Source organism: Mastigoproctus giganteus, chromosome 10 (assembly GCF_048544385.1).
Source record: "Mastigoproctus giganteus isolate SK-2022 chromosome 10, ASM4854438v1, whole genome shotgun sequence".
NCBI classification, from domain to species: Eukaryota; Metazoa; Arthropoda; class Arachnida; order Uropygi; family Thelyphonidae; genus Mastigoproctus; species Mastigoproctus giganteus.
Window position 1 is genome coordinate 209,500,457 of NC_143584.1, and position 21,846 is coordinate 209,522,302.

At 37.2% G+C, this 21,846-nt stretch overlaps 1 protein-coding gene across 2 annotated transcripts in view; it reads right to left on the reverse strand.

The window, feature by feature from the left end:
- LOC150079833 (uncharacterized) overlaps positions 1-21,846 on the reverse strand; it is a 172,654-nt gene that overhangs the window by 19,865 nt on the left and 130,943 nt on the right. For both annotated transcript variants that reach the window (XM_090382470.1, XM_090382469.1), the window contains exons 9-11: positions 13,610-13,785; positions 7,113-7,684; positions 2,459-2,512 (exon numbers count right to left, since the gene is read on the reverse strand). In XM_090382470.1, the coding sequence (XP_090238596.1) occupies positions 2,459-2,512; positions 7,113-7,684; positions 13,610-13,785 (802 nt within the window). The remainder of the gene's footprint in view (positions 1-2,458; positions 2,513-7,112; positions 7,685-13,609; positions 13,786-21,846) is intronic.

The following is a 21,846-nucleotide window of genomic DNA, read 5'->3' on the forward strand; positions in this document are numbered from 1 at the left end:
CACAGTTGCCTAAATATTCAGACAGCAAGATGTTTGTCAATTCCTGAGAGAATGAGTAATAGCTGTTTACAAATGTCACACGAAGAACGCCAACCAACTGATATACATGTACCATTTATATTTTAACCCATAGTACATTGTGTAACTTTCAGTATATAGTGACGAAGGTATAGAGTTATACTCTTTTAACATGAAGATGCAATAAGTCATCCCGTATATTCATTTAGTGTACTATGTGCTTATGTTTAATAAATCATGTTTTGTTTGTTTACTCCTGCTTCTTGACCATTCTCTAGTTACACATAAGTCACTGAATAAGTTATTGTAAAAGAACCATAGTTTTGCGGTACTTTGGAGCCCAATCACATAGAAAGGAGCCCAAAGTATAGACACAACGCGAATCCTCGATGCTGCGAGCTTGCTTTCAGTGTCAATCTGAGTGAGTCTTGAGGGAACAGGATTTATTGTCCTAATATAAATTGCGAGACGATCATATAAAACCCAGGTTTCCTGGAATACTAATGTTAGTGATAGTCCTGCCCTGTAGCTTTATTTTATGCATTGAATGTTGAGTAATTATTATTATTATTATTATTATTATAAGCCAATTGTATGAGTTGATTGTCTTAATCGTTAGATGAAAAAGGTTATCCAGCAAGCACACTATAACAGGATTACCTGCAGTTTCCAGTTTATTGGGCTTTTCTGTTAGTGCAATTCATTATAAACAGGTAGTAAACTTGATCTTATTGCATTTGTGATAATACCGATAGCTGGAATTCTGTGGGTTTTTACCTTATTATGGTGAAATGTGTGTCCCCTTCACTGAAATCTTCAGTCATATAAAAAGAACATAAATAAATTTTCAGAATCTCCTCTTCATTCCTATTTTAAAAGCTTCTTACTCCCTATCTCACTTGTGCAATTTGTGCGTGCCGTGTTCATCGTTACTGATTGCTTTTTTTTTTTTGCTGTTTTAAATTTTGCAGTACTAAAAAAAAGAAATTTTTGAGTGAAGAAAATTTACATAAGTCCAAAGTTACGTAACTTGGGGGACTTATTATACAGTAATGTTGGTTCAGCACAATGTGTGACCTCACTGCACCCATTCAACATTGGCAAAAATTTTTTTGCTGGGATTTGAAGTTTTTTTAAATTTTTGCTATAGATCAAATTCAGACCCAAGCAATTTTTTTTTTTCTTTAGTTCCCATACCTGAAAGAGCATATCCGAGCCATGAGATATGATTTCAATGAAGTAACAGAAAGTATGAAGAGGTGGTTGGTCCCACAGCTGAAGAATTTTATTTGAATAGCATACAAAAACTTCTTAATCACGGAAAAATGTATCGAATTAGGTGGGCACATGTAGAAAAATGATGTCAAAGACAATTTTTTTTTTATTACAAGTGTAGTTTTTTTTTTTATTTATCTCTGTTCCTTCAAAAGTTATGCAATAAGAGACATTATTTTTTAGTTCATCCTCATATAATAATCATATAAGATTCTCATCAAATTGCTTCACGAAGAAGTAGATGCTCTTCACAACTATTTATGCCTTTCTGAACATAAATATTTATGGAAATGATTCCCCCCCCCCCAGTATTTTATAATCTGACTATATATAAATACTTCTCTTTCTTATTTCTTCCTGATTGATATAGCTCTGCTGTAAAAATATATCGTATTTATTTATTTTTAAAATTTTCTATAATCTAGGTAGCAGCTTGGGGTGGTGACAACATCCAAATACTAGAGGCTTATGATGTGGCCATAAGTGAATATTCAACTCTCCTTTCCTCCCTGCTCCTTGGTACTAATGGTTCAGAAATGCTATAATAATGATGTAAAGAAAACTAGTAACAGTTATTTTAATGATCACATGGCTTAATTTCTCACTTCCATCACATGCTGCTCGAAAAATTATGCTACACCTTAGTATCAAATGAATTCTCATACTGCCCTTAAAAGGTGCTGAAAATTATTCCAGCTGGGTGATAAAGATTATTCAAACACAGAGGAAGACTTTTACTGCACATTGGAAAAAGACAGGAGGATATTATTATTATTATTAGCCATATGGTGTAAGGAAGCCTAAAGCTTTTGCTGCACCAGCCAAAAAAAAAAAAAATTTCAAAGTTACAGTTTGAGAGAGAGAGAGAGAGAGAGAGAGAGAGAACAAACAAGAGTAAGAAATAGAAGGGAATCACTAAGGAAAGAGAAGAATGATGATATCCAGCTCAGGACCCTGGGTGTGCCAAGCCCATACTCACCAGATGTGAGCTCCTGGGGTTATTTCTGCAATGTGACAACTAAATATTAAGAATGATAACACAAAGGTCAATGTAAATGACTAACTGAATGATCTAATTCAACAATCTGTACACAAATAATTGTAATTTACCTATATACAAAATAAAGATTTGAAATAGTAAAGTTTAAAAAGTTAATTTGATTACCGTGCTGCTTTCGCCTGACTATTTCTTCTTGGCATTTTCTGTTGTTTGTTGTTCCTACAATAAAAAAATATGCTAAAATAAATATATGTGAATACAGAAAAGCATATATTTTTATTATAACTTTCTCAAATTGCCAAATTTTCTATATACCATCACAATGTACTTTATATTTCTCATATCTGCTAACGAATTTGTAATGTCTTCAGACTGCAAAGAAACCACTTGGTACATATTCACAGGTACATTTAATTATTCAAGCTGCTTTGCAAATAATGTCTTCATAATGTCCATCATATATGTAATATATGATGGACATTATCTGTTCATATGCTGAACTTCCTTCTGCTGATGCTATCTCATCATATATTACATATTTTAGGAAGCCATCATCAGTTCATTTGCAAAGCAGCTTGAATAATTAAATGAGATCATTTAATTTTTCTTAGTAATTTAAATTTCTTAGTTATTTTCTTAATTAAAATTAAATGAGACCAGTTAATTTAATTTTATTAGCCTTATGAAATCAATGATTTTTGTCTCCATTTTAAAATGGGTTTCTATCATTAACTTATTCAGCATTTTCTGTATGCCTTTCAGACATTTTTTAGGTTTTCAGGAATGTTAAGTATTTTGGTGGGGTTCTTAGGGGTTGTAATTAGATGTAATTAGGGGTTCTTTAGGAAATAAACAAATCCAGCTTTTACTTAAAACAATTAGATAGAGACACGTCTCCACAAAGAATTAAATATCTGAAAAGTTTAACCCTTTGAGCTTCCTTCATCTTTGTATTTAACAAAGATGAGAGAGAGACCATAAAATGGGCAGTGTCCAAGAAATTTATATTTTGCCTCAGTTAACTTAGAGACAACTATATGCTATTCGATATGATTGCTGTATGGGAAGTGTGTTTAAAGGATTTATACAAAGCTACTAACACATTTATTCTAGTGGCGAAATACTGAAAAAGCAGGATGTCAAAATGGATGATGAGAACTAAAACAATTTAAATAAGGAAAAGAAAAAAGCATGGTACATTTACACTCTTCTGTGAGCCATCAATTCATATAACAATTATAAGCACAACGAACTACTGTGGAGGTAAATCAGGTTAAAGCTGAGGTTATAAGAAATCAATCACTAGTGGAAAGAACAGGAACAAGGAATTCTATATGCATGTAGAGACATCTACACATCTCCCAGCAGATTGGAGATGTGTAAAAGTCTCTTCTCCTCAGGCCAGGAATGCACCAATTACAATAGAGGTAAGGGTTTGGCATCTGTCACATGACTTCCTTTAACATCACTAGATAAATCCCAACTCTTCAAGCCTTTTCCACATTTGAATGTGGTAATTTCTCTTCAAATCCATTTTCAATGATCACACAATTCTACATCCAATACCTGCTATCTGAGCCAATAGAACTGCCCAGCCTAAAAGAATGCCGATGTGAATTGATTTAAAAAAATATATATTTAGTTCAGTAATCTGTTTATGGTCATAATGATGTTTCCAAAGTGATACTGTAGTTGATATTTGGTTCAGTCTCTTGCATATCACTGTGCAAGTTGACTGTAATTGGATCTTTTTAATAAGCTCAATGTCTTTTTTAGGTGACATCTCTATACTTAGACAAAGTATTCAAAATGCTGTCTTACAATTGCCGTATACAGTGGGAAAGCGTGTTCAAGTCATCCAGAAGGAGTGTTGCTTGGCACTGATCATTAACAGCTCTCCCAATCTTGACATCGTCTGCAAATTTTGACATCACTCTCTTTATCCCTTCATCAATGTCATTTATGTAAATCAGAAACAACAGTGGTCCAGGAACCGATCCTTAGGGGACCCCACTTCTGATGTTACACCAATCTAAAGAATAGCCATTAATCACAACTTCTGTCTTGCAGTCACCTTATAATCCATCTTAAAATCTTTCCAATAATCCCAACAAGTTCCAACTTATACAATAACCACTCATGAGGGCCTGAGTCAGATTCCTTGCTAAAATCCAAATAAATTATCTTGAAATTGTTCCCTGCATCTAGCTCACGAGTAATTGTGTCAAAATAGCTTACCAGGTTAGTTAAACATGATTTTCCCTTAACAAAACCATATTGTGTGTGTGTCATTCAGAGTGCCATTCTATCTAAATATCCCTGGATTGCATGCACTCTTAATCATTACTTCTCGGATTTTCCCTATTACCAAAGTCAGACTAACTAATCTGTAGCTGTCTTTATGTATTGGAGATACGTTGCACTTCTCCAATCCAAAAGAATCATTCCCCAAGTCCAAAGATGCCTTCATAATTAATCTCGGTGGTTCAATATACTCTCTGGCTGTCTCCCTCAAAAGTACTAAGTATATACCATCAACTCCAGGAGCCTTACTTGCCTTTAGGCTCTAAAGATTTTCTAGATAAACATTCATTTGTAATTTCATGTGGCTCAACCTCACGTGCATAGCCTCTTCTCAGCACGAAGTCTTTTGTCAGTAAGGGCTAATGAGGTAAGGGCTAATGAGGTACCTATTCAGTTCATCAGCTGAGTTATCTAAGGCTTTCTCACACCCAGTACTAGGGTGCGATCTGATTCATTTTCTTCTTCTTTGTATTTGCATACATTAAAAAGTCCTTGTTCCATTCTTTGCTCTCTCAGTCAGTGCTTTCTCATACTCAGCTTTGGCGTCCATAACCTTATCTGTGGTAATATCACAGATCAACCTTTAGCCACTGTAGGCTTCAGTACTTTTCATCACTCTATAACTTTTCCATGCTGCTCTTTTCTGCTCTGTTAGACTCTCCAGTTTCATATTTATCCATCTCGGCATCCTCCTCATGCTACATTTTTCCTAATGATACCATTAAGAAAATGTATATATGCATTCATGGCTTCTGTGATTATTGCTTTAAAAGTATTCCATGATTCTAATATATTCACCCTCCTACTGCAATCTACCCAATTAATAGATGCCAAGTAACACCTTAAACTGTCATAGTCCCCATTTCTGAAATTAAAACCCATGCCTTCAGCTTTAACTACTGAAAAAAGAAAAAGGATGAAGAGTCAAATCCCATTACTTTTAATAGTTAAAAATTTTTTAAAAGAGTCACATTTGTTATTATATTAAAAATAATAATAAAAAATATCTCAGACCAGAGTCATAAGAGCTTCAGACGCTCTAATTTGTTTTTCACACCAGTTAATATCATAACTACTGTAATATTGATTACTTTTTACTGCCACATTGTAACACTAGAGATTTATATAAATATAGAATACACTGATGAGCCAAAACATGACCAGCAAGTCATCATGCAAATCGAAGCAACTGCAGGTGAACTACGGCGCATGTGTGAGTCAGGACACGGTATAAAAAACACCTGATACTGAGCTCCATTGATCAGTGTTACTCTTGTTCTTTAGATGGGAAAGGCAGCGGACTTAATCAAGTTTGACAAAGGCCAAATTGTAATGGCCAGATGACTGGGTCAGAGCATATCCGAAATGGCATGGTTGGTGGGGTGCTCATGGTCAGCTGTGGTTAGTACATACCGAAAGTGGTCCGAGGAGGGAAAACCCATGCACTGCTGGCGAGGTGTTGGAAGACCACAGCTCATCGATGCTCGAGGTGAGCGAAGGCTCTCCTGGATGGTATGTGGCAAAGGAGACTGGTGCAACTCGCCGATAATTGGAATGCTGATGACGAGAGTAATGTGCCACAACACACAGCACATTGAACCCTGCTGTAAATGGGGCTGTGTAGTCACAGGCTGCTCCGAGTGCACATGCTAACCATGGTTCACCGGTAACAGCGCCTACAATGGACACGCAAGCATCGAAACTGGACCTTGAGTGATTGGAAGAAGGTCGTCTGGTCCGATGAATCACATTTCCTGTTGCACCATGTGGATGGCTAGGTACGTGTGCATCGTTTACCTGGGGAAGTGATGGCACCTGGATGCACCATGGGATGAAAACAAGCCGTGGCGGCGATGTCATGCTTTGGGTGATGGTCTGATGGGATACCCTGGGTCCAGTCATCAATGTGCCGGGCACTGATGTCTACCACCTACCTAAACATCATTGCAGACCAGGTATACCCTTTCATGGCAACGGTCTTCCCCTCTGGTGGTGTCATCTTTCAGCAGGATAATGCACCATGCCACACTGCCCGGATTGTTCGAGAGTGGTTCACGGAACATAAGGAAGACTTCAAGGTATTGCCCTGGCCTCCAAATTCCCCAGACATCAATCCCATCGAGCATCTGTGGTTTCTGTTGGAACAGCAACTCCGATCTGTGGTGTCTCAACCACAGACCTTACAGGAATTAAAGGATCTGCTGATTACGTGTTGGTACCAGATACCACAAGACACATTTAGAAATCTTGTAGCATCCATGCTTCGCCAAGTATGAGCTGTTTTGGCTACACCTGGAGGACCAACATCATATTAAGTAGGTGGTCATAATGTTTTGGCTGCACCTGGAGGACCAACATCATATTAAGTAGGTGGTCATGATGTTTTGGCTCATCGGTGTATATCCTAATAGGAAATTATAGGATGCACCATTTGAAACAAAACAAATAAGGAAATAAAATGATCACTTATAACAAAGTTTTCTGTATAATATTATATCTACTTGTTTAACATTACCTTGTAATAAAGGAATTTTTTGAAGCCTGGTATTTGTAATATTAGTTGCAGGAGATCTCTCTTTTGTTACTACATCTGCATCTACTTCTTTTGTGTTTATCCTTGCTGCAACTCGTTGAAGTTCAGATAGGAAATTTCCTCTTGCAGCAATTTCAAGTGTGTCATGACTGGGAGTGCTCTGTAGCCGTTTTTCTAATTGTAACCTTTGTTTCTCTTCTTCTAGATGTTTCTTTTCTTCTTGAAGTTTCCTGTGTTCCTCTTCCAATTTTCGTTTTTCTTCTGCAATCCATTCTTCCTCTTTCTTTATTTTTCCTTCATCAATAGTTTTAGTGCTACCATTTGAAAATTTTCTGTCCTTTTTTTGCCACTGTTCTTGATGGTTTTCTTTTTGTCTAATTCTTTCACTGCTCTCCAAATCACTTTTTGTCCCATTTTCACCATCTTCCAGTTCTACTAAGGAATAGTCCCTTTCTGAACCACTTGAACTACAGCTAACTGCATTACGAAGGAGCAATTCTTCTTTTATGGCCGATCTCCCATTTGTATAACCACACTTTGTGCTGTATATCCTCCTGAAAATAAAGTTGTTACATTTTATAAAAACTAAGTTACTGCAAATGAATATAAAGATTATTTTACAATTTTATTTTATTCTATACTTTGATATGCAGTTATGTGTTTTATTTTTCATAATTCATTTCAAATATAAAGTCCCAAATATAATGTGTGATATTTATTATAATAAATAAAACTGATAATAAGCATGATACACATTACAAAACAGAGAATTGGAGGGGGGGTAAAGGACACTGTTACACAACTGTTCGATAATGTGATTAGCAAGAGATAATGGGAAATAATGCAGAGTGCAGGAGATTACAATATGAGCACAGACAGAGAAGGATGCAGAGTGAAGATGAGCTTAGACAGATTTTGTGTAGGGTTTTAGAATAAGCAGCTTTATAAAAAGATATAGCATTTCATTATAATAAAATTTAAAGCTCTGTTAGAAACGGAATATCTTCACAAATTATGATTTGTATATTAGGACCATTAAAATCCTAATGATGATAAGCTGATAATTTCTAATGATATAAGATTTGAAATTGAATGCAACTGAACTTCAGTTATGAAATCACACTCAGAGTTCACCACAGTCGTCAGCAATTTCAGATTTTGGGTAATCTTAATAAAGAGCTTAAATTCATTATATGCAGTACTAAAATTAATTTTTTTCATTTTTGTAATTTATTTATTTTTTCATCGAAGTTATGTTGCAGACATCTCCCACTTAAATATAATAAAATACACGGTTATGTATTTCATTACTTAACACATGAAGATTGTTAAAAACTAGTTGCAGAATGGTAGTTACAGGAAAAAAACTGTTTAAATATCATAGATAACAATATTCCCTCACTCTGAGGTGCTGCCTGCTCAGAGGTTCTTTCATCTTAAGAAGGGGCATTGTTTTTTACAATTTGGAGAATTGTAGGAAAGGCAGCATTTCATCCGCAAAGAATATTGCACAATGATTTGGCATTAGCTCTGACCAGTTAGCATTTGAGTTGTGATCAGCCAGAAGGAAAAAGCATGGGTCGTTCTGGGCAAAGTGAAAACAAGAATTTAAAATAGGAAGAGTTGCAGTTTATGCAGGAATTATATTTTTTAATAAACTATGAGTAGTGTAATATTTTTTCCTTTTGTATCACTCATGGTTCAACAATTTATTTTTAACCATTTGATTAGTGCTCGATATTTTTATTGAGTGAGCAAAAAGTTCAAAGTTGAAAAGTTAGAAAACAGATATACTGGGCAGAGAAGAAACTAGCTAATGTTTCAAAAAAATGGAGATTACAACAAGTGTTGCTTAGAAAAGCTTTAGGCCAAACATGGCTGAAACCTCAAAAATGGAGCAAACAAGTGCTTGACTTTTTGAAGACTTTTTCACAGGATTTATGCAAAGATAAGTAGCATAACTGAATCAACACTGATGAAATTCATATTACTGATTATTAATCACATGGAAAGTGTCAAGATAATCTATAAGTTGGTTGTTGAAAGATTTTTCTATTACGAGAAAGAGTTGGACTAAATGCAATAGGGTGATAATTGAAAGGGAGGAATTGGCTAAATAAGAGAAAATTTTCGTGCAGAAGAAAAACAACAACAGAATAAAGAGTGTGAAAAGGTGACACAAAAAAAGCAAATAACTGTGATGATATATTGTAGATTTCATACACACTCAAAAATTTCACAATTTGTTGGTACCCTTTAGCTATAATAACGTCCCCACACCTGAATAGCACAGAATTGACATGCTCAATAATTTTAATGTTTCTATACAGCTACTTTCATTTTTCAGCTCAGCCCAGCAATTTTCACTTGGATTAAGGTCTGGTGAATAAGATAATCAAAGCAGAATGATGATGTTCTTATTTTCTAATCAGTATTCGACAGCTTTATTTGCACAACATGGTGTAAAGTTTTTTTCACTTTACAATTATCATTTTGTAAAGTGAAAGTTTATCCAGGAAAGGATCTTTTAGAGGATGGAATCACAACTTTTTTTCTGGAAGGTTTTTGAATATTTCCACATTAATCATTCCCTCAATAGCATGGACATATCCGATTGTCTGACTGCTAATGCAACTCAATAAAATAATATTTTCTGGCAAGTTTACTGCAAGTTGTGCACTGGTTTTTAATGATTTATCAGAAGAGTGAAAAACATTTAAAATCACCAATGGCACATCCACTATTAATTTCAATCTCATTACTAAATGTTATTTTATACTAGTCATTCTCAGTGTAATGGGGTCACATTTGCACATCTCCAGCCCATGGGTACCTCCCATGGACTGGAGATGTGCAAATGTGACCCCAATCCACAAAGGAGGATCAAAAGGAAACACAGGTAATTACAGACCTGTTAGTTTAATTCCTGTTGCAGGGAAATTAATGGAGGAACTGGTTAAAGAAGCATTGCAGGATCATCTAGACAAGACTTCAGTTATAGCTCGGACACAGCATGGGTTTGTTAAGGGGAAGTCTCGTCTAACCAATTTTATTGGATACTATGATATAGTCACAAAGGAACTGGATGCAAAGAATAACTTTGATATCATATATTTGGATCTAAGAAAGGCCTTTGATACTGTTGTATGTGGAAGACTGCTGCACAAATTAGAGCAGTGTGGCACTGGAGGCAAATTGCTGCTATGGATAAAGGGATGGTTGAGGGGGAGAAGACAGAGAATGGTAATCAATGGACATTGCTCATTGTGGACTAATGTTATTAGTGGAGTCCCTCAGGGTTCAGTGTTGGGTCCATTGTTGTTTTCTATATTTATAAATGATACTGATGATGGTATATCAGCTTAATGTCCAAGTTTGCAGACGATACGAAGGTTGGCAGGGTTGTTAATGACACTAATGACAGTATGCTGTGCAACAGGATCTAGAAAAGTTGAGCAGATGGACTGAGAGGTGGCAAATGAAATTTAACATTGACAAATGTAAAGTACTACATATGGAAAGCAGTAAATCCAGAGTAACGTATCAACTTTGTGGTACTACACTGACTGTGGTAGAGAATGAAAAGGACCTGGGGGCAATTGTGAAGTTTTCTGAGCAGTGCAGACGGTCTGCAAGAGTAGCTCATGGTGTCTTGTCAATGATATACATGAATTTTTTTTAGCAGGGATAAGGAGGTGATTATCCTCTTGTATAAGACAATGGTCAGGCCACACCTTGAGTACTGTATACAGGTCTGGAGGCCTCATTTTAAGAAGGATATAGAGCTGTTGGAACGAGTAGTGTCTGGAGACTGGGCACCTGCGAGGTGATCTGATTGAGGTGTATAAAGCCTAAAATGGTCTGAGCATGCTCAATGCTGACGGGATTCTTCCTCTTGTTCAGAATAATTGCCTGAGAAGGCATAAATTCAAATTGAGGAAAGATGGTTGTAGGATAGATGTGCGGAAGTTTGCCTTTAGCCAACAGGTGGTTGATTGTTCGAACAAACTTCCATCTGTCATTGTAGAAGTTGATAGCTTAAATAGATTCAAGGCAGAACTTGACAAACATTTGGAGTGAGTGGATGGGTGAAATAAGGATTTTTTTTTTTTTTGGCTGATGCTATATAAGCTTGCTGTCTTGCATCATGTACCTTTGCTAATGCTAATGCTAATTGATATGATCCTTTGTCCATTATAATCTGTTTTAGCATTGAGATTTACTCAGAAGAGCGTTCCTGACAGTTTTGCAGACTTTTAGACAACTTCCAACCATTTATCTCTAAACTCTTGTAGGAGAGACAGTAGCATAGCCAGGATCTTTTGTCAGCAGGTACGTTCACAAAAAAAAGGTGTCAATTGCCTAATGCTAAAAAGTGCCACAATACCGGATTTCGGCATCAGGGGTAATGTACCTGCTGACCCTACCCTGGCTACACCACTGAGAAGACACTTTTGTGATTGATAGTGCTTTTACTCTCAGGAAAGTTCAGTGAATGACATACACCTGGTTTTTTTTACATAAATATTTTCACAATTGCACCTGCTCATTTCTTCTCTAACACAGTTATACATTTTTTTTTTATGTGAGAACATCTTTGATGGTATCTATTAAATTTCGAACTGAAGTAAAACCAATTTGTCACAAAAATGTGAAACTGAAATGACACAAATTATGTCACTAAACGATAACTCAGTTACTAATGTTGAATTGGTAGAGTAAGTAGCAGCCGTGAGCATAAAACGATACATCGTTCATAACTTCAGTTCTAGCTGTTCGATTTTAAAATGGTTCTGATTTTTGTCAAAGATGTTTTCACATAAAACATCTTTTGTGCATATATGATACACATCCGGTTTTTTTTTTCTTAATTTTCTACAATTTTTCCATCTTTCTCCATTCTTAACAGAAAAAATTTATTTACACCAATCATATTAGCAAATTTGGTTCTTTATATCAGTTTTCCACTGTTAATACAATTAATAATTTTACTTCCTTTTCTAGAAGTTATATCCATCTATGTACACAAAGAAATTGCTTAAAATCACTTTAAAAATAGCAGTTCTAAAAAATATACAGTGTGTGTGTGTGTGTGTGTGTGTGTGTGTGTGCGTGTGCGTGTGTGCACGCACGCTTACAGAAGACTAAGCAACAAATTGCCTTAATGTATGTAATCTGCAAAAGATCTGGCAACAGGCACTTTTCTATGGAATTACAATAATGCCAATTCTTGTGTTGTTGCAGTTAATTTCAAATTTGAAAAAAAAACCAAGCATGTATAACTTTTGTAACATAATCCAAAAGAGCACAGTTTATACTGCCACTAAATAAGTTGGATTAGTGTAGCATTATTCTTTTAGATCTTTTACTTTCATGTATCATTTTTAAATTAAATTCAGGCTAAAATCATGCCTCAGACTAGAGCAGCAAAGAAAAGGGTTCAAAGAAGTGGAAAGGCTTTGGTTTGGGGGAGAACTTTCAAAGACAGTTCTACAAATCAGGATTATGTTATGTGTATGTTAACTTGGGCTCTTTTTGCAAATCTATCTCTAGCAGGACATGGTACAGACATAGAGGATGCATTTGTGCATATTGTTGCAAAGGGCACGAAGATGTACACAAACTTGGAATTTTGATGGGATTATATAAGAGTTTGAAGAATAGGTTTGATGCCCTCAAAGGATTAAAAAAGAGGTATCCATCAGGCACTCAGCTGCTCAGCACAATGCTTGAGCCCATGCTCCAGCATCAGACAATACAAAGATATTCTCTGCAGCAGAGATCCTTGGTCCTACAGGAAGCAGCTATAGCTGGTTTGATTGTCAGGGAAGTGAGAAATATATTGTGCAAAAAGGACAAGTGGAACAGGACTAGGGTATATCTGCCAGGGTTAAAAGTAGTGATGTTGTAAAGATGTATCATCTTTTAAGGGCACAAAAGGTTATACACATTGGCACTAAAGATATTAAGAGTAGGAGAGCTGAGGATTTAATTAACAAGTACAGAATAATGCTGGGAAAAAGTCATGAATTAGGATTGAAATTGAAAGTGTGTGTAATTCTGCCCAGACATGGTAGGAGGAAGTACATGATGTGAGCCTTATCAATAAATTTGGCCCTGGAGAGACTGTGCAAGGCTCATGGAATAGAATTTTTCACAGCATAATCTGTGCTTGTTAACAGGAGAGACTGTTTATACGGGGATGGAATACACTTATTATTTAATTCGACTTGTAAATTCTGCAGAAATTTAAAAATTCTTAGTAAAACAAAGATTATATAAAAAAAATATGTTGCAATTAATTTTTCACAGCATAATGATTACAAGAATCATAATTCTTATAATCATTCTTCATATAATCATAATTCTTATAATCTTATAATCATAAGAATCATAGTAATCTGAAATAATTCATAATCTTATAATATAATAATCTAAAATAATTAGCAATCTCAAATAATTAGCATTTTTAAACCTACTTCTCACTAGATTCTTTCCCGCACGTGCACTTTTTCTCAGTTTCTTGTGCATCATGTCTGTGACCATTTATTACTTGCTTTTGTTGACAAAATCCTTCATCATTGAATAAACAAAGGCCAGCACCTTTTTTAACTATTAAATTGAGCTCTTTTGATGATTTTATCATTGAAACAGCCTGAAATAACAAATTGGACAGTATAAATATATATATATGAATAAGGTATATGCATAAATTATGTATGCAGATATTTCACTGAAATGTAATTTGAACAAAGCTTTGGAAAGTACTTACAAAAGGATACAAGGCTTGCTAAGACCATCTTGTCTCCTTTGGGACGGTCTAGAGACGGTCTAGAGACTAGAGACGGTCGTGTTCCAAGCCGCTAAGTGGATTTTTCTTATTTATTGATTTGAAATTATTGTTTTTCTAAAACTTTTGATTTAAATTTAGTAGTATAACATAATTTTGTGATTTTCTGATTAACTTGGTGTATTTATTCTTTACTCGGCCTTGTAATTGCATAAAAGTATCGGTAAAGGTTTCCACGTGTTTCAACTCCGCTAGCGTTCGTAATTTTCCCGCCATTGTGATACAATAGTTGTATGCCGTACTAGATAGCGTTAGTTGAACTTCGTTAGCAGTTAAATTGTACGTTTAAATAAATACATATAACGACTTAGATTACAAACGTAATATAATTAATTATATTTAACATAATTAATAACATAACATAATTAATTATAATTAATTAATAAATTAATAGAATCATGACTCAGACCAGAGCAGCAAAGCAAAAGGCTCAAGCTAATGGAAGCGCTGTGGCTCAGAGCAGAACTGAGGGGGGCAGTTGTCCTCTGACTCACAGCCTTATAAAATGCACTGTTTGCTTGATGTTTGCAGAGCAATCGGGTACGGGACATGATATTGCCAAGGGGGATGTCTTTGTGTGTGCGCGATGCAAGGAGTGTATCGATATCAGGCAACAACTCGGCGTTCTTGTGGGCCTATATGAGAGCTTGAAGGACAGGGTGGATGCCCTCGAAGAAACTAAATTGAGGGGCCCATCAAGCTCTCAGCTGCCCACATCAACGCCAGAGCTTGCACTTGGGCATCGCGTGACACAGAGACAACCCCCAAGGCAGAATGCGCTGGTCCCGAAGGAACTAGTAGTTGTTGGTGACTCTATTGTCAGGGAAACGGGGAACATGCTTTGTAAAAAAGATAGGTGGAACAGGACCAGGGTATGTCTGCCAGGGGCAAAGGTTGATGACGTTGTAGAGCGAATATCATCTTTTAAGGGCACAAAAGGTGATATAGTTGTACACGTTGGCACTAATAATATTAAGAGTAGGAGACCGGCAGAATTACTTAACAAGTACAGGTCACTGTTGAACAAAAGCCGAGAATTAGGGTTGAATTTGAAAGTGTCTGCAATTCTGCCCAGACACGATAGGAGGGAGTATATGATGAGAGCCTTGTCGATCAATTCGGCCCTGGAAAGATTGTGCAAGGCTCAAGGGGTAGAATTTTTTTCAGCCTGGACTGTACTTGTTAACAGGAGAGATTGCTTCTACAGGAATGGGATACACTTAAATAGAAAGGGTGCAAGAATATTTGCTGATGCTATCGAGGCAGTGTTAGGTGGGTCGGAAAACTGCTAGCTTGGGGGGAGACAAAGACCAATAGATTGACAGTAGCCACTGGCAGAGGTGAAAGAGATTCTTGCACTGCTTCTATTAGAATGAGCAGAAGCCTGAAAAACAAGATGCATGGTATTTCAGAGACTGCTGCGAGCCATTGCGGTACAAATAAACACATGGGTTGTGTTAGGGTAGCTAAGAATAGAAACAGGTGCAGGTATACTTGCGTGTACACCAATGCTAGGAGTTTAGTAAATAAATTTGATGAATTTGAGGTATTGCTCAAAACATCAAAGGCAGATATTGTTGGGATATCAGAGACGTGGTGTCACACAGATATAAGGGATGCAGAACTGCAATTTGGGGAGTACAACGTCTACAGAAAGGATAGACAGGATAGGAAGGGGGGAGGGGTTATGCTATTAGTAAGAAACACATAAAATCCAAGGAAGTGAAGCCAGTCGACATCGCTGGACAGTGCAGTGTTGAGTCAGTTTGGTGTGACATAAGCATTGGGAGATCAAAATTGAGAGTAGGAGTGTGCTATAGGCCTAATGACTCTGATGAGTATAATAAGGAACTGTACAGGGAAATAGAGTGGGCCAGTAAATCAGAGAGTCTTATAATGGGAGATTTTAATTTCCCAGATATTGACTGGAATTTGGGGGCTGGTTACTCACACACTAGCAGGGCTTTTGTGGATTTATTGGATGATTGTTTTCTACATCAGCATGTTCAGGAGGCAACTAGAGGGAGTAATACTCTTGATTTGATTATCAGCAGTGATTCTTCATGCATTAAGAATCTGCAGATAAATGAACCACTAGGTGGCAGTGATCACAGTGTGCTGAAGTGGGATTTACTCAAAGAGGTAACTACCATTAGGGGTAAAGGGAAGGGTTATTGCTTCCGTAAAGGCGACTACGATGGACTGAGACAGTATTTAAATTCTATACAGTGTGACCAACTGATGATGTTACCAACAGCAAATTCAAAATGGGAAGCATTCAAAGAACATATCTTGGAAGCTACTAGGCTTTACATACCAACTAAGAAATATTGTTCAAGGTTTAGGCCAAAATGGATGTCAGATGAACTAATGAGGCATATGGCAGAGAAGAAAAATGCATGGGATACTTACAAATTAACACATGACACAGAAGCCTATGATAGATACAAGTTGATATGCAACCAAGTTACAAAGGAGGTTAGGCAGGCGAAGGCAGATTACGAGAAATCCTTGGCAAGGGATGCAAAGAAAAACAGCAAAGAGTTCTTTACTTATGTAAACTCTAGAAGGAAGGGGATGAATCAGATTGGTCCACTTGATATTGATGGGTCAACTGTTGATGATCCTGCTCAGGTAGCTAACAAACTAAATGAATATTTTGCATCGACATTCACACATGAGGAGTTATTCAGCAAGGGGAATGCCAGAGGTGTATTCAACTCTAGCAGTAAGCTACAGAATCTTGAAATAACTGGGAGTAAAGTGGAGGAGAAACTGTTGAAGATAAACACAAGAAAGGCACCCGGGGTGGATGGGATCTATCCAGTTATATTAAAGGAGGCAGCAAAGGAAGTAAGCAAACCCTTAGCCATAATTATGAGAGCTTCCTTGGACTCAGGGGAGGTACCCATAGACTGGAAATGTGCAAATGTGACCCCAATTCACAAAGGAGGATCAAAGGCTGACACAAGTAACTATAGACCTGTGAGCTTAACTTCTGTTCCAGGAAAATTAATGGAGGCACTGGTTAAAGAAGCACTGCAGGATCATTTAGACAAGACTTCAGTTATAGCTCGGACACAGCATGGTTTTGTTAAGGGGAAGTCTTGCCTAACCAACTTGATTGGATACTATGATGCAGTCACAAAAGAACTGGATGCAGGGAATAACTTTGATATTATATACTTGGATCTTAGAAAGGCTTTTGATACTGTTGCACATGGAAGACTGCTACACAAATTGGAGCAGTGTGACATTGGAGGCAAATTGCTGCTATGGATAAAGGGGTGGTTGAGTGGGAGAAGACAGAGAGTGGTAATCAATGGACACTGCTCATCGTGGACTAATGTTATTAGTGGAGTCCCTCAGGGCTCAGTGTTGGGTCCATTATTGTTTTCTGTATTTATAAATGATATTGATGATGGTATATCAAGCTTAATGTCCAAGTTTGCAGATGATACAAAGGTTGGCAGGGTTGTCAAGGACACTACTGACACTACACTGCTGCAACAGGATCTGGAAAGGTTGAGCAGATGGGCTGAGAGGTGGCAAATGAAGTTTAACATTGACAAATGTAAAGTACTACACATGGGAAACAGCAACCCCAGGGCAACGTATCAACTCTGTGGTACTACACTGACAGTGGTAGAGAATGAAAGGGACTTGGGGGTGATTGTGCAGGCAGATATGAAGTTCTCTGAGCAGTGCAGACGGGCTGCAAGAGTAGCTCATGGAGTATTGTCAATGATATACAGGAATTTTTCCAGCAGGGATAAGGAGGTGATTATTCCATTGTATAAGGCAATGGTCAGGCCACACCTAGAGTACTGTATACAGGTCTGGAGGCCTCATTTCAAGAAGGATGTAGAGCTGCTGGAACGAGTACAGAGAAGGGCAACAAGATTAGTGAATGGAACAAAGGGGTGCTCTTACGAGGAAAGGCTTAAGTTTTGCAAATTACAGTGTCTGGAGACTAGGCACCAGCGAGGTGATCTGATAGAGGTGTATAAAGCCTTGAATGGTTTAAGCATGCTCAATGCTGATGGGATTCTTCCTCTAGCTCAGAAAAATCACCTGAGAGGGCATAAATTCAAATTGAGGAAAGACAGATGTACGATAGATGTGCGGAAATTTGCCTTTAGCCAGCGGGTGGTTGGTTGGTGGAACAGACTGCCATCCCTTGTGGTGGAGGTTGATAGCCTAAATAAGTTTAAGGCCCAGCTGGACAGGTATTTTGAACGAACAGAGGGGTGAAGTGGAAGTGGGTTTTTTTTTTTTTTTTTTTTGGCTGATGCTGCATAAGCTTGCTTTCTTGCATCAAATGCCTCTACTAATGCTAATGCTAAAAAATGCTTTGAGACCAACTCTTTCAAGGTTTGAATAAAAATAAATATGATAACATAAAATCACAATAATTTTTATATAAAAGGGATTCATCCACTTTGCCCCCCCACTCCCACCTTGTCAGCAACTACGAGACCTCAGTGAATGAAAAACCCAAGAGGCATTCTATTACAAGCCCCACCACAGGGTTGATAAAAATCACATTGTCTTACCAAATTGTTGAGGACTAAGGAACTAAAGAAAGAAAATACAAGAAGAAATTTATCTCATTAGAGGAAGAGGGGAAGCTTGTACAGTACGTTAGATTTACAATGAACCCACCTAATTATAAAAATTAAGACAAAATAATCCGAAAGTTTAAAAAAAAATGTGTACCCACACATATCTTTCATCACTAGTTTATATTTAATAATATTTTATTTTTATTTGTTATCAGTATTGTTTTTTTTTTTTTTAAATTCTAAGGAATATACCATGATCTTGAAATGCTAAAAAATTAACACAACAAAAACCATGGTGTTTTCATTCACTGGGACTTCTGTGGTTCCCGACAAGATGGGAACTCCAGCAGATGAATCCTTTCTTTAGATAAAAATTTTTATTCTATGTTATATTACCTCTATCAAATTTCAGAAGTATTAGCTACAGAGGTGATAAGGAAGCTTCAGCAAGCCTTGTATACTTTCATAAACACTTTTCAAAATTTCCTTCAGATTCCACACAGTGTAGTGTAAAATGCATACAAAAGGTTTTTTTTTTGGGTTATCCAAGCAAGCAAGGATTACATTTGCTAATTATCCGAGTTCAAATCCCAGTAATAACCCCAGGGGCTCACACCTGGTGAGTATGGGCTTGGCACACCCAGGGTCCTGGGCTGGATATCATCATTCTTCTCTTCTTGGTGATTCTCTTCTACTTCTCTCTCTCTCTATCTCTCTCTCTGGGTAACTTGGAAATTTTTTTTTAGCTGGTGCAGCATAAGCCTCAGGCTTCCTTGCACTATATGGCTAATAATAATAATAATAATAACAACATGAAAAACTTATGCGTTTTTTGATACCATGACCAAGTTAGCTGATCTTGAGCAATGGCAGCAGTTTTTTTTCTCACAGAAACCAGGTTTTTTCATTCAGCAAATGAACAAGCTAGCCAGAGAACATGCATAAAAGTATACATAAATATCCTGGACAGTCTCCATACTCACGCACACATGCATTCATGCACACACCGAATTTAACTTCTTGTTAGGTGCAAGGAACTCTGAGACCATAATTATTCTGAAACTTTTGGTACCTTCAACAAATTACTGACCTTTCATTAGATACTTAAATTCCAGTTTCATCTCACAGAAAAGGAGAGAGAAATACATTGGGAAGAAATGTGCTCATTGGAAAATATAGCTTCGGCAGTTTTTTAGCATTAGCATTAGTACAAGCATATGATGCAAGAAAGCAAGCTTATGCAGCATCAGCCAAAGAAAAAAAAAAAAAAAACCCTTCCACTTCACCCCTCCGTTCGTTCGAAATACCTGTCCAGCTGAGCCTTAAATTTATTTAGGCTATAAACTTCCACAGCAAGGGATGGAAGTGTGTTCCACCAAACAACTACAAGCTGGCTAAAGGCAAATTTCCGCACATCTATCCTACATCTGTCTTTCCTCAATTTGAATTTATGCCTTCTCAGGTGATTATTCTGAGCAAGAGGAAGAATCCCATCGGCATTGAGCATGCTCAAACCATTCAAGGCTTTATACACCTCATCGGTGCCTAGTCACCAGACACTGTAATTTACAAAACTTAAGCCTTTCTTCGTAAGAGCACCCCTTTGTTCCATTCACTAATCTTGTTGCCCTTCTCTGTACTCGTTCCAGCAGCTCTACATCCTTCTTGAAATGAGGCCTCCAGACCTGGATACAGTACTCAAGGTGTGGCCTGGCCATTGCCTTATACAAGGGAATAATCACCTCCTTATCCCTGCTAGAAAAATTCCTGTATATCACTGACAAGACACCATGAGCTACACTTGCAGCCCGTCTGCACTGCTCAGAGAAATTCATATCTGCCTGCACAATTACCCCCAGGTCCTTTTCATTCTCTACCACTGTCAGTGTAGTACCACAGAGTTGATACGTTGCTCTGGGGTTACTGTTTCCCATATGTAGTACTTTACATTTGTCAATGTTAAACTTCATTTGCCACCTCTCAGCCCATTTGCTCAACCTTTCCAGATCCTGTTGCAGCAGCATACTATCAGTAGTGTCCTTAACAATCCTGCCAACCTTTGTATCATTTGCAAACTTGGACATTAAGCTTGATATACCATCATCAATATCATTTATAAATAGAGAAAACAACAATGGACCCAACACTGAACCCTGAGGGACTCCACTAATAACATTAGTCCACAATGAGCAGTGTCCATTAATTACCACTCAGTGTCTTCTCCCCCTCAACCATCCCTTTATCCATAGCAGCAATTTCCCTCCAATGCCACAATGCTCCAATTTGTGCAGCAGTCTTCCATGTGCAACAGTATCAAAAGCCTTTCTAAGATACAAATATATAATATTAAAGTTATTCCCTGCATCCAGTTCTTTTGTGACTGGATCATAGTATCCAATCAAATTGGTCCGGCAAGACTTTCCCTTAACAAAAAACCATGCTGTGTCCAAGCTATAACTGAAGTCTTGTCTAGATGATCCTGCAGTGCTTCTTTAACCAGTGCCTCCATTAATTTTCCTGGAACAGAAGTTAAACTCACAGGTCTATAATTACTTGTGTCAGCCTTTGATCCTTTGTGAATTGGGGGTCACATTTGCAGATCTCCAGTCCATGGGTACCTCTCCTTAGTCCAAAGAAGCTCTCATAATTATGGCTAAGGATTCACTTACTTCCTTTGCTGCCTCCTTTAATATAACTGGATAGATTCCATCCACCCCATATGCCTTTCATATGTTTATCTTCAACAATTTCTCCTCCACTTTCCTCTCAGTTATTTCAAAATCATCTAGCTCAGTGCCAGAGTTTACTTCACCTCTGGCATTCCCCTTCCTGAATAACTCCTCATGTGTGAATGTAGATGCAAAATACTCATTTAGTTTGTTAGCCACCTGAGCAGGATCCTCAACTGTTGAACCATCAATATCCAGTGGACCAATCTGATTCATCCCTTTACTTGTAGAGTTTACATAGGTAATGAACTCTTTCTCTCTGTTTTTCTTTGCATCCTTTGGCAAGGATTTCTCATAATCTGCCTTTGCCTGCCTAATCTCCTTTGTGACTTGGTTACAGACCAGCTTATATCTATCATAGACTTCCATGTCACCCATTAATTTATATGTATCCCATGCATTTTTCTTCTCTGCCATATGTCTCATTAGTTTATCTGACATGCATTTAGGCGTAAACCTTGAACAATATTTCTTAGTTGGTATGTAAAGCCTAGTAGCTTCCAAGATAAGTTCTTTGAATGCTTGCCATTTTGAATTTGCTGTTGGTAACATCTTCAGTTGGTCCCACTGTA